General features: G+C 38.7%; 1 protein-coding gene across 4 annotated transcripts in view; it reads left to right on the top strand.

Annotated features, from left to right (window-relative positions):
• DPP6 (dipeptidyl peptidase like 6) overlaps positions 1–12,675 on the top strand; it is a 566,701-nt gene that overhangs the window by 449,296 nt on the left and 104,730 nt on the right. For all 4 annotated transcript variants that reach the window (XM_087730211.1, XM_009467586.2, XM_087730220.1 and 1 more), the window contains exon 7: positions 7,057–7,138. In XM_087730211.1, the coding sequence (XP_087586337.1) occupies positions 7,057–7,138 (82 nt within the window). The remainder of the gene's footprint in view (positions 1–7,056; positions 7,139–12,675) is intronic.

Below are 12,675 nucleotides of genomic sequence, written 5' to 3'. Positions count from 1 at the left end.
TTGGAAGTCAGACAAGGTCAGCTGGATAGAAAATGCTAAGGTTTCATCACAAACATCCTTTCCTGGAGACTGGCAGAGTCGCTCTGAAGAACCATGTACATTCATCCCGGGCTCATTATTGTTGAGATCTTTCCAGTTTATTCTTAAACATCTCAGTGCTTACTGGGTTGTTTCTCTTCAACCTGTATTTTTTTGCCTGTATTTTGGATAGCTGATCTTTGGATAGCTGTAATTTTGACTAGCCTTCTTGATAACATTCAAATATTTAGATTTTCATTTTTCCATGCCTCTGTTGTAGATAAATAGACTTGAAATTCCAATAAATCCAGTGCCTTACCTTATGCCTTGAGTAGCTCTGAGATCAGAGCTAGCTGAGAAACATCTACAGAGTAAGAGAAAATTACATGAGTAAGAGAAAATTACTTTTAAGTGGTTGTGTTTATCACCTGAATGCTATCACCTCTCATTGTCTCTTTAGGGGACAAAATATGACTCCAGGAACAAAAGTTCTTTAAAAAAATGCATTAAAAATTCACTCTGTCATCTATGATTTAGAGGGGTCACATGAGAAACATGATAATGTCATCATTTTAAAAGTACTGCTACCAGTATCTAAGGACCATTTCCACTGCTTGCTTACTCAGGGAAACCTAGAGATCTTGATCAACGTCTTGCAGTCCTCCAGCCTTCATTACCATGACTCCTAGCCACGTACCAGTCTCCAATGCATTTTTAAATCAGTCTTTGTAGACCTTCACTAGAAAGGCAAACCTGTGCAATCATTTTACATGATTCCCAATGGAAGTTGGTGGCTACTTTTCTGACAAGTGATTGATTTTAAAGTGGCATTAGTATTGTGCAAGATTTTGCAGGCCCAGTACCAAATATTACGTTGATGGATGCTTTACAGACACAGGCAGACTATAATCAAAAAGACCTCTGAGCTCATATTGTTGGCTTGAATCTGACTGGATTGCCAAATTAGGGACAAATGTTTTAGATTCCTTTGCTTTTTGCCTTTTATGCTCTAAATCCATAGAATTCACTCATCTTGGACAAAATGGTTGGTAAGCACCATTGTTTTTAAGAACAGCTGAATGATCTGATGCGTATCTGTAGTTGAAATTGATAAGTTCAAATTGCTTTTGTTACCTCCTTCTACTTTTGTTCACTGAAAAGTGCTATAAGGAAAATATATGTATGTGTGCATATGTGCATTAAATATTTAATAGCAGATGAGCCTAGATGAATGGAAGAGCCTTCCCCATCTATTTAAGCACTTTTATTAGAATTCCAGGAGGATTCTTTTAGTTGCATATTCTGACAGTCTGATTCCTTGATTATCTGTTCTGGCAAGTCTTTGATTCCCATTTGTATTATATTTTATTCTGTCTCACTGTGAGTCTCTGCAGGGCTGTGTGTCTCCTGGGAAGCAATTTTCTTAATGGCACCTGTCTCCTCCTTGGTGAATACTGAAGTAAACAAGTCATTTAATTGTTTAAGAATGCATTTTTGCTTCTCAAGAAATGGCATTCCAGTTTCTTGGAAATCTTTCCCTTTCTCCAAGTCCTTATCTATTGCTCTCTGTACATTTATGAACACATATGTTTTACATGCTTTTATTTCTTTTTGCAAATTTTCTCTAGTGCACTTTTTCTCATCAAGCATCAAAAACTCTTAAATATTTTGAAGATTCCAGTTCTTTATAACCCTTCCAGATCTCTTCTCTACATGGTGGTTTATATCTCTTTTTAATTTCCTTCTTTCTAAGGAAGAAGAAATCTGTCTAAGCTGCTGTCTGATTTTATGCTATTAGAAGGAGACATAAAGACACCCAGTTCTGGTGCTGAGACAGATAGTTTAGATAGATAGATAGTTTTTTATAGTTAACCACGGAAAAGCCTTAAAGTTTGTTAGCCAAAGGCTGTTGTCTTTCAAAATATTCAATACTGGCTTGATGTAAACAACAGGAGGGGATATTTCTGCCTTCCCCACACTTTTTTTTGACTATCTTTATTTCTGTAACTTCTTGCATATACTACTGAAATCTTCATATACTTTCTATATTTTCCAAAATTATGGCATAGTTAAGGAAGGGGGTTCAACATTTTTTTTAAGAACTCACTCCAGCTCATATACATAGTTTTGGTTATTTGTTTAGAGGCTGGACTTGTCAGAGCAGCCTTTGGTGCAAATTATTTCATTTTTGCTCACATTGGCAGCATGTGCAAAGATTTTCCATACAAATCCTATTGTTCTGTATTTAAAATTAAAATTAGAAGTTATTAAAACAGGCCCTAGAAGAACAGCCCATACCATACTCCAGACTTTGACTGCATTTTTCAGTTTCAGAATTTTTCAGTCTGGCATAGTAGAATATTTTTCTTGAAGTAAAAAGAGCCTTTCAGTCAATTACACTGGAAAATTTCTATTGTTTTTTTAAGTTTCTTTTGAAGAACTTAATATAGAACAGGTTGTCATGTTTGTGCACAGGGGGATACTCAGTCCTGTGAAGTCTCTGAGGGAAACTGGTCTTCTTTACAACAGGAGAAAATGTCAGAAGAGGAAACACATAGATGTAAAAATTCCAGCAAAAACAATACAATCTCTTTAAAACTAGTTCCTCATTAATCACAGTATTTTTTTAAGGTCAAAACCAAGCAACCTGATATGATTGATTAGTTTGTTTCATTCTACATATATGTTCTGAGGTAAATTACAAGCAAAAATTATTTGGCAGACAGCATGCTAATTGTACTCAGGAATTCAGACTGGATATAAGGAAGAAATTTTTTACAATTAGGGCAGTGAAACACTGGAACAGGTTGCCCAGAGAGATAGTAGATGCCCATCCTTGGAAACATTCAAGGCCAGGCTGGATGGGGCTCTGAGCAACCTGATCTGGTTGTGGATGTCCTTGCCAATTGCAGGGGGGATGGACTAGGTGGCCTTTAAAGGTCCCTTCCATCCCAAAGCATTCTATGATTCTAGAATTCTATGAATTTTCCTTATTCAGAAATTTTGAGGGGAGACTTTTTGGCAGAAATCTGCATCTAAATGAGCAAATTTCACTATTTACTACTTCCATAATGTTTTGTGAACGTTGTGCTGAAATCATGCCCATGTCTGGGGCAATTTAACAGCCTCAGCTCCAGACAATGTCGTCTTAACGTGGAAGAGTTTATGCAGCACCTGCTCCATCTTCTGTCTGGCCTGGGTTTTAAAACCAATCATTTTAAGAGGTGAAAGAAATAACGGCAACCCTTTAATAAGGCCTTGCTATTTCTTTGGCTGGAAATGAAGATTAAGGTTCTTTTCTGTACGGAAATAGTGACAACAGTGTGAGGATGCAGTGAACCTATTTCTTCATGCAAACCAATAACAGGAGATACACAGGCTGCCTTCCGAATAGCCCATTTCCAAGCCAGCATCCTGCACAAATGAGCTCACAAGGGGAAGCCTTGGATCCAAACAAGGCCTAATTATGAGGGTCTGTGAGGAGCCCTGGCTCTTTGGAGAGGCTGGGATGACCCATAATATTGATTGGTTTAAGAAAAAATATAGAAGGATTTTAAGCAGGCTGTTTGGAGGGTGTAGCTATGGAGGACTAGAGCTTATCAGCAATAACATACCTCCCAGAAGGATTTGACCAGCATGAGATCCCATTTATGCAGCACTGAGAAAATGAACAAGTGCTCCTGGGACATCGGTGTGCATTTGGTTTAACTCCCTTAAGGGATTTTTACCAAGGAGAACTAAAGGTCCAGAATGGTATGAGATAATTGGAAATGTGTTTGATAGCTGCTCTTCAAACAGATTTTTCAGTTTAAGGATCACTAAGAGCTTTCCTGGGGAGAGCAGTAGAGGGTTGTGGCCATCCCACCTGGAGCAGCTGTGTAGACAACTCATCCTCCTCCCTCTATAGGTGATATAATGGGTTTGCAACGGTGTTGCTTGGGGCTGCCAGGGAGGGGGTGTCCACATGTATTCCACTGCAGACCATGCACCCAACGCAGCCTGAGTAGGCATCTGGGAATCTGATCTTTCGTGGTAGGGTTCACAAGTAGGTGAACTCCATTTTCATGCCACCTTCAGGCTTGCTGACACCCCAGTATCCCCTGACCTCTGCTATAATAGCCTATCTCCAGCCCATTCCTACAGTTTCTCAGAAGCCTGCTAGATCAGGCTTGGCAAGGAGGGAAGTCTTCTCAGTCCCCTTGCATGTGACACTGAAGTTTCCTGCAGGTGAGGGAATGAATGTTGCTACTCTAGGGAAGAGGTTTGTCTTCAGAAGAGATGAGGAACAAACCAAAATCTACTAAGAGGAAAACGTCCATCTCTCAGGAGTGTTTGTGGGGGGAAACTAGGGTCTTCGACTGCTTTCATAGCTCGTAGTAGAAAAGAATAACTTAGAGCATGAGGATGTACGAATGGCTACTGCCTGCCTTCAGGGGTCTACATCACAACCTGGACGTATGTGCTGTTACATGCTGAATATAGAGGCAGTTTATGGTACCTAGGTTTGTAAATGAGCTGCCTCCAGACAATATGCGATTCCATCAGTCAGCCTTTCTACCTGCATATTTATCAAAAGATTTTAAGGCAAACAAACAAGATTTTGCTAAAAAAGATTTTCCAGGCATTCTGAACAACTTAAGAAGGAACTCAGGAGATGCAATTCTATTTTTCCTCAGCCGTATCAGAGAGAGGGAAGATGACTTTGCTTTTTTGTCTGCAGCAGAGCTCTTTCCTGGTAGACCAAATGGAGGACTTTTCTTTCTGCCTTATCAGGTACCAAAGCCGGTTTATGCAGCATTTCTCATTGCATTAGAGTTTTCCTCTTCTGAAAGATGATGCAGTGAGCAGAGCTGACAGGACTTGTCTGGGGTCTGGTCTGAATTATTAGCTGTAATTGGTATGTCTGTCCCTTAGCTCCACCTGTGTTATCTGAAGCATTACAGGTTTAAATTCTTACAATTGTATAATATGTTTATTTGGGGATGATATTTCCCTTTCTGTTTATAATATCTTGCTCCTCTTCTCACATGAGTAAAAAAACCGAAGAACTAGATAATTCATTTGACAAATAATGAAGTACTTTTTTTTTCTCCCATAAGAGGGTTTGGTTTGATTCACTAGTTTTCTCTCTTCCTCCTGCACTCAGAGGTTACAGTCTGTTGAGATAATCAAGATAACTAACCAAAGAGACAGTCTCAACAGGAATATCTGACTTGAAACTTAAGTAGCTAATGCATACAAGCTTGAAAAGATCCAGAAGAGGTTGTAGGGCTATTCTTTCTGGAACACGAATTTTGTGGCTGCTGTTGGTAGGAGTTCAGTATGACACCCGTTCTCTTATCCATACCTTACAAAAATTACTTTAGGCTAGCCATAAAGACACATTCTGTTTAAAAACCATGAGAAGAAAAGACATAATTTTACTCTACCGGCAGCAGTTGTGGGTGACACTTTGCCTGTAGAGCCAAAAGCTATCTGGGTACCCTTCAGACTTGAGGGGTCAGTGCTCAACAAATCCCTCTTGCCCCTCGACATTCCTAGCGGATCCCATCTTCATCAAACCTGTCATCTTGAGCACTTTACTGTTTAATCAGTTCCATGGACCTCTTCACCAGGGTCTTGCAGACATTATGGGTTATGGTTTATAATGACTGATACATACCTTTTAGCAGGAGAGCAGAAGTTGCTGTTCCAACTGCAGGAGTTATGGAAGGGGGAAACTGTAGGCATCAGTGTCCTCATCTAGAGTTTGCCCTGTATCTAGCTGGTCTTTGAACAGGAGTTCACAGGAAACGCTAGGGTTTTTTCACATTGGAAAGACTGCACAAAATCAATTTCTAAACACTCCTCTTGCTGCTGTCTTTGGACTTGCTACAACAGCCCCAGTACAGCGGGAATGTGCAGTCAAGGGAGTTCTTGCCTGAAAGGGCAGAGCCAGCGTGTAACTGTGGTACAGCAGCAGGTCACAAAACAGGCAATAAAGAGAAATTGGTTACTGTCTAATTATTGCATTCAGTTTTGTTCTGTTTTGAAAATATGGTCTGGAAAACATTGCCTTTAATGAAGAAATAAAGTCTGTACAACTAGAAAAGGCCTTTTGCTTAAAAGCTGGTCAGGCTTTGGCTCTTTTCTCTAGTTTTTGGTAATGTTGGCCTCAAATTGCCTTGTTATTCCTATCTGTAGACCAGTGATGATAATGCCCTTAATTTTTAAAGCAGTTTGAGATCTGCTAATGAGGTATACTGTATACAGGCTTTATTAGTGTTCTTGTTTGTAGAATATTGCTATACACAGAGTCGTAGCAATGTGACTTCAGAATATGTAATGTAATTATTTATGCTGAGTATAAATACCATCAAGGCAATGCTGTCTGTGCTGTGATAAAACGACATTATGCTGCTCTGACATTTACCAAAAAAGCCTCCTTTTTCTATATTACATTTGCTATGTGTCACTGATGTTCTGCTACAAAATGAAGGTAATGGATGAAAGAAGAAGAAAAGCATTTTGATTTTATTTTCTTAAAAAAATGAGATACTTGGTATTAATAGGAGCTTTTCCCTTGAAAGTCAGGCTGCATATCAGTTGTTATACAGTTGTTGAACTCTCCTGCAGTCATGTTCAAAGGAAAATTATTAGGCAGAAAAGCCACAGGGTGAAGATGAGATTATATTCTTCTTGTGGCAGTATGATTCAAAAATACAATTATTGTTTATCTTTTGTGGACATCATCACTGTTGATAAATACAATTACTTTGTTTGCCATCCCTTGACTAATTCTTAAGGCTTAGGCAGTCAGCAGTGGAACTTATGTGTTTAACTTTGTATTAATAAGAAACATAAATTGTCAGTTAAATATTTGATCTTACCAACGCTTGCTAGTGGTGTAGTGCTTACCTTACAGTAAAACAATCTACTGAAATCTGTCACTAAATATTAGATGATTCCAGCTGAAAGATGCCTTACAAGGTCATGGTGGATTTCCAGCTTAAATAAGGACATTCCTGAAGCTGAAATTTTATTTTTCTCTTTTTGCAGGGATCCCCAGAATTTGTATCCCCCTGAGGTCAGCAATGCAAAGCTTCAGTATGCTGGTTGGGGTCCAAAAGGGCAACAGCTGGTAAGAGAAAGAACAAGTGTGCAGATGAATTTAGAGACCATGCTGCTGTTGTTTGGAAGTAAAGGAAGAATAATTCTTTATTAACTAGTTTCTTGAAACCTGTGTCGTATCTTCTAGCATCTTTATTGGGATTGTTTTATCATGTAATTTATTTACGAAATTCCCAAATATATAAATTTACTGCAAAGTAATTGTGTATAAAAATGCAGAGAAAGAACACTTTATGAAAGCTCTTTGAGAGGATGCACCTGCTTCTCCCAATGTTGGACACAGGACAGATTATAGACATAATAGACAGTATGATTTAGTTAGCATATCATTGCTTCACAAGGGTGTCTTCAGACTTGCAAACTTGGATATTTTAATATTAGCAGCCCTGTTTGGAGAATGTATCTCTCTAGACCAGTCACCCTGAATTTGCCCTGTAGTTATTTCCAAAATGGACAAAAGTAGAAGTGTATTCTGGAAAGTTTTCAGAGCAGACTTTAAAAAAAACCACTTGTCAGGGATTTGCTGTTTCATGGAGCCTTTCATACTGCAACAATTCTGAACTCTCCAGTGCTTTGTCCCTCAGCCACTACCATCTTGGATTTGCCCATTTTTTAGAGCACGTATTTCCTGGCCAGATCCCCTGGCTTCATTTCCTGGTGCAAATCCAATATTACGATTTTGCATATGCCAAACGCTCTCTTTCTACTGTAACAAGAAAAGAAAAAGTGGCAACTTCTTTTTTGATATGGAGTTTTTATACCAAAAAATGAGCTTTAAAAGCTCATTATCTGAGAAAATCTGGCATATGTCTCCTGTTCCCAGTGCTCTCTTGGGGATTTTTTGTCTCTGTCCTTAACTAGATTGTTTTCAAATTTTATGATTTAAAAAACAGCAACAGAAGACATTATCATAGCCAGTCTACAAGTCAGGTTGGAGGAAACGTAACAGACACAGGAACAGGAAAGTCTCTCCCCTGCTTCATCAGGAAAATTGGGTTTGAGAGAGTCATCAACCTCAAATCTGATAGGAGCGGAGATGCAGCAGCCTTTGCCTCTATGCAAAATGACTTCTGAGGAGCTCATTTTTTTTCATTGCACACATGTACATGCCCCACTTTCATCCTCTCACGTGTGCCATTTCAGATTCCTTAGCCTGCTGCCCAACAGATCACTGCTGAGCAGTTTGTACCGATTCACAAGAGATTGGGGTTTGATGCTGACCAAACTCTTTCTTTGATATTAATTTTTGAAGACTGATTGCGCTTCTGGTCAGCTGATAATGTACAAACAGTTGATAACACACTATGTTCAACAAATAGAGACTGCCTTTAGGACATGGAAAAGAAAGCAAAAATAGACCGGCACTTTTTTACTTCACTGTTTGCTGGCTTTTTCTATTTTAAGTCTAAGAGACTGAGCTTCACAACATATAGTGTAAAGCTATATCTGCTAATTGAAAGCTAATATCAAGTTGCGTTAGTGATTTTCTCCATTTCACAAGTGAATCTTCCTTTTTTTAATACAGTTTTGCTGTGAACTTGCATACCTTGAGTTACAGCATGTTACTGATTCACATTCATGTTAGTTTTACCAAGCTGAATGTGTGTACTTAACTTCCATCTTAGAAAAAAGATTTATCTTTTTTCTTACCAAAGTGAAGATGACCAATTTAATTCCTCTATTGCCTTCTCTACCAAAGTAACATAACTATACAGAAAGGAAAAATATTCATATCAAAATGACAAATTATATATACAACAGAACAGTATATACAGTCCAGGAGAAGAAAAGTCTTCTTTACTCCCAGCTTTATCCTTTAATGCTGAAATAATTGATACCACTCTTCACCAATTTTTATTAAGAAATACACAGCAAAAACTTAATTCCCTAAGAATTCCTTAAGACATCAAGTTTAGTGCATGTCCCTTCTGTGGGACGCATGGCAGATTTTTTTTTAAGTAACTTCAAATATTCCTGTTACTATTGAATTCCATATGAATCTTGGAAGAATCTTGCACCAGTGGATTTGTTTTGTATGTTTCTGTTTTCTTCCAAATAACTAAATCTATTGGCCTGTAATTCAGCTGTAGTCCCTCTTCCTGGATTGGAATCAGGGGAGGTGAGGAGAACTTGACTGGTAGTTTTAGGTGTTATCTTGCATACCTCTAACGTATGTGCGTTTTTGCTCTTTTCCTTGCCAGTCATTTACCTTAAAATAAAATTATAGCTGTAGTTTATAAAACAAGCAGGCTTTTACATGCATTGATATCATCTATATATAGCTAATGATCAGCAGAGAATTGCCAGAGAAAAAAGAAGCCTTTTTTAAAAAAAATCTACCAGCATTATAAATTAGATAGATAGAGAAAATATACAATGCTCACTGTTCTGTATTTCAGGACTAATTGAGTTACTCAGAATATAATTGCCAGTGAAATTCATGTCTCCTTCTGTGGGGACAACATCAAGTGCAAAGGCAGAGAAAAAGTCTATTTAAACCTGATGGTGTGAATGTGTTTGCTAAATGTAGGCTGGGTTGTGTGGCAGGAGAGGGAGGGAAAAAATGTCAAGTGGGACGGAAAGGAGTAACGTGCTGGGAACTACATATCAGCTCCCCTGGTTCTAGGTGGTTACAGAGCCAAGCGCTTTTTAGAGTATTTTAGGGTGGTCCTACAACTGCACTAAGGTGGGAGCAAAGGGTGGGTGGGTTTTGCATCACCTTGAAGATACCCCAGTTTTCAGGAAATAAAAAGCTTTCCCCTTGAAAACTCCAGGTTTGTTCTTCTTTGGCAACACATACGAGAGGCAGGGCAGGAAAGTAAGAGGTTTTGGTTCCGAAATTTTTTATTCCCTTTGTAGATTCTATTTCATTCTCCCTAGGGGAACTTTTGGTTGCTGTGTCTGACCTCTCTCTCTTTTACATGTCTAATCATTCAAAAAAGAAAAAATTCTGAAACAGAAGCAGCCTGAATGATCTACATTCTTTGCAATTAAAAATAAACAGTGGCACTTTCCCAGGAGCAATTTTCTATTTATCTTGTTTTCTTTTGTCCTTACTCATTAAATTGTATGCCAGTTTTCAGATGATGTACTCCTCAGAGCATGGTTCTTGACTTCTTACTAGCATGCAGAATGCCACACATGCCAACAGAGCTGTATAAATAATGGCAGATATTGGATCTGAGAAAATCTATGTCAGAAGATCAGAATGCAAAAAAGCCCTCACTTCTGGCACCTCAGAAAAATGCTTCAACCTTTCTCAGATCTCAGCCAAAGTCTTAACAAATTAAGTCTTCCAAAGCTCTTGGAAGAACTGGGCCTTTACCAGTGTGAGCTCCTGAGTCAATAGAAAGAGAGCCACTAACTTCAGTGCAAGAGGGAACACATTTCCTAAATGTGGCTGTTATTAAAGGGCTCATTCCTCTCATTTGTCCTATGACCCCAATAAGCCATCATTTATGCTTTTGTAGAATGAGTGAAAAACACTCTTAAACTGGAATAGCAGTGTGATATAGTCACTTTTTGTAGGTGTAAATGACTATGCAAAATGTCTATGAAATAAATCCATCCTTTCCATAGTGCACCCGACAGCCCAAAGTTCCCGTTAGTATTTGATGGCATCAGCCCACTGGCCTTCAGCATGGTGCTTGGTGGTTTTCACTGAGTAGGCTGTATTATCCTCAAACAGTTTGTGTGATACTTTCTAGCAATATGAGGATGTTGGTGGCATGATAGGACTGCAAAAGTGTTAGGCTGTACCTTTGCCCTGTTCTGTGTATGCTTATCTTTGTAAAAATCTTCACTCCGTAGATTTCCTCTCTTTTTCTGATCTTGCCATTTATGACTCAACAGCTACCCACTTCTGGAGTTTCAGTTCTGCCACAAAAAAGCTTCTGCTAATTGATCTTATTAGAATATTTTACCAGTTTCATCATATTGTTACATCTTTTAGAGTGAGGTTCTGCCCACGTGCAGAGGGCTGCTGTGAGGTTTCCGTGGTATATTTGCCCCAATAGTATCTATGCAAAGGTTAATACTATGACCCTGAACTCAGTTTTCGTAAAACTTGAGTGGCTGACAGGCTTGGACGCCTCTGTTTATCAAAAAAAAAGTACAATGTGAAAAGGTTTCCTTTCCTGTTTTGCTTGGCAGCATGGCTGAAGTGAGGGAGTGCTTCAGGAGCAAGAGACTGCCTAGTGCATATCTGTAGGTGAAGTGCTCAAGGAATCAAAAAAAACCTTAAGTTTGCAGGAGGCTTTTATCTAAGTTATCCCAAAATGATCATATCCTCATTCAAAATATTTGCTTTAAGGACAAGCTAGGTATATACATGGGCCCTATTGTCAAAAGGAAGGAGCAAGCAGTAGGACTGCTCTAATAATGTGCAGTGAATATTTGCCTGCATTGACAGCACTAAAGTACAGTTCCCAGGAGCTGTTAAACTCCAATTGCAAAAGCAGAACTTCTGCCATGCTGTTATTTTCCTTTTTTTTTAATCAGAATCTGTAACAGCCCTGACAGATACTAATGATAACAGTGACACATCAGATGCTGGGGGAAGCAGTTCTGCACAACTTTAGAGGCAGCAGCTATAATTCAAAAAATCTCTCTCATAGATCATAGTATTTATTCTTCAGCAAAAAGAAACATTTTTTTGAGGATCTCCTGGCCAGTCAGTCTTTTACTGTTTCCATGGTTTGTTTAAAGTACCAAAAATGTACAGGAAGAGGATTATAGTTGCTGGAAGTTTTGTATGCCCTTGCACTTACTGCAACCCCACAGAATGGTCAAAATGGGTTTCTCCTGCATTCAGAGTCAATAAACCTTTGCCAGTGTCAACTCTTCTGGAGGAGAAACTATGTTTTATTCTTGTAGATTATGCAGCAATCAAGTGTATAATTGGTTCTAAAGTAATATAAGTTATGTTTCACAGCAGGTGCAGAAGTTGCATTAAGAAATCTCTATTTCAGTGAAATGCAAATGCCAGGAAAAAAAGAAGTCTTTCAGCCCCTGCCATGTTAGAGGTTTGCAGATGCCCTCAAACAATGAATGCTAATGCTGGTAAACAGCTTATTGTCATAGATATTACTGTCTAAAAAGTGCAATACAATTTAGAGAAATATTGAAATTCATTCATGTATAAAACATTTCAATGATAGATCCTGCTGCATGGGGCCAGAACCTCTCCATCTCATTTGTTGTTATCAATTTTTTTGTTAACACTGTAGCACAATGACTTGCTAACTAGGATATCTAGATGCAAAAAGCTGGTTAAGTGATGACACCTGGAACTAAACTGGAGTGACTCCTCTAATTAGCAGGTTTTTCCTTGCCTGAATTCATGCCTGTCATACCAGCTTAGTTCCAGGCAGAAGGGCTGCATAGATACCAAGTGAGGAGGACCATTTTCACAGAAGGTACTGAATCATCTGCTGTTGTTCCCAATCCAGCAGGGCTTTTGAACTGCTGTGTGTATAATTGCTGTAGGTCTATTTGTCTCCACCATTATTTCATAGATTTTTACATCATTATTTTCAAGCTGCTGTT

The sequence above is a fragment of the Nipponia nippon genome, unplaced genomic scaffold (genome assembly GCF_047370975.1).
Source record: "Nipponia nippon isolate SJK-2023a ecotype South Korea unplaced genomic scaffold, ASM4737097v1 scaffold_1, whole genome shotgun sequence".
Classification (NCBI taxonomy): Eukaryota; Metazoa; Chordata; class Aves; order Pelecaniformes; family Threskiornithidae; genus Nipponia; species Nipponia nippon.
The sequence above is the reverse complement of the archived record's forward strand: the minus strand, read 5'-3'. Positions and strand labels throughout refer to the sequence as shown.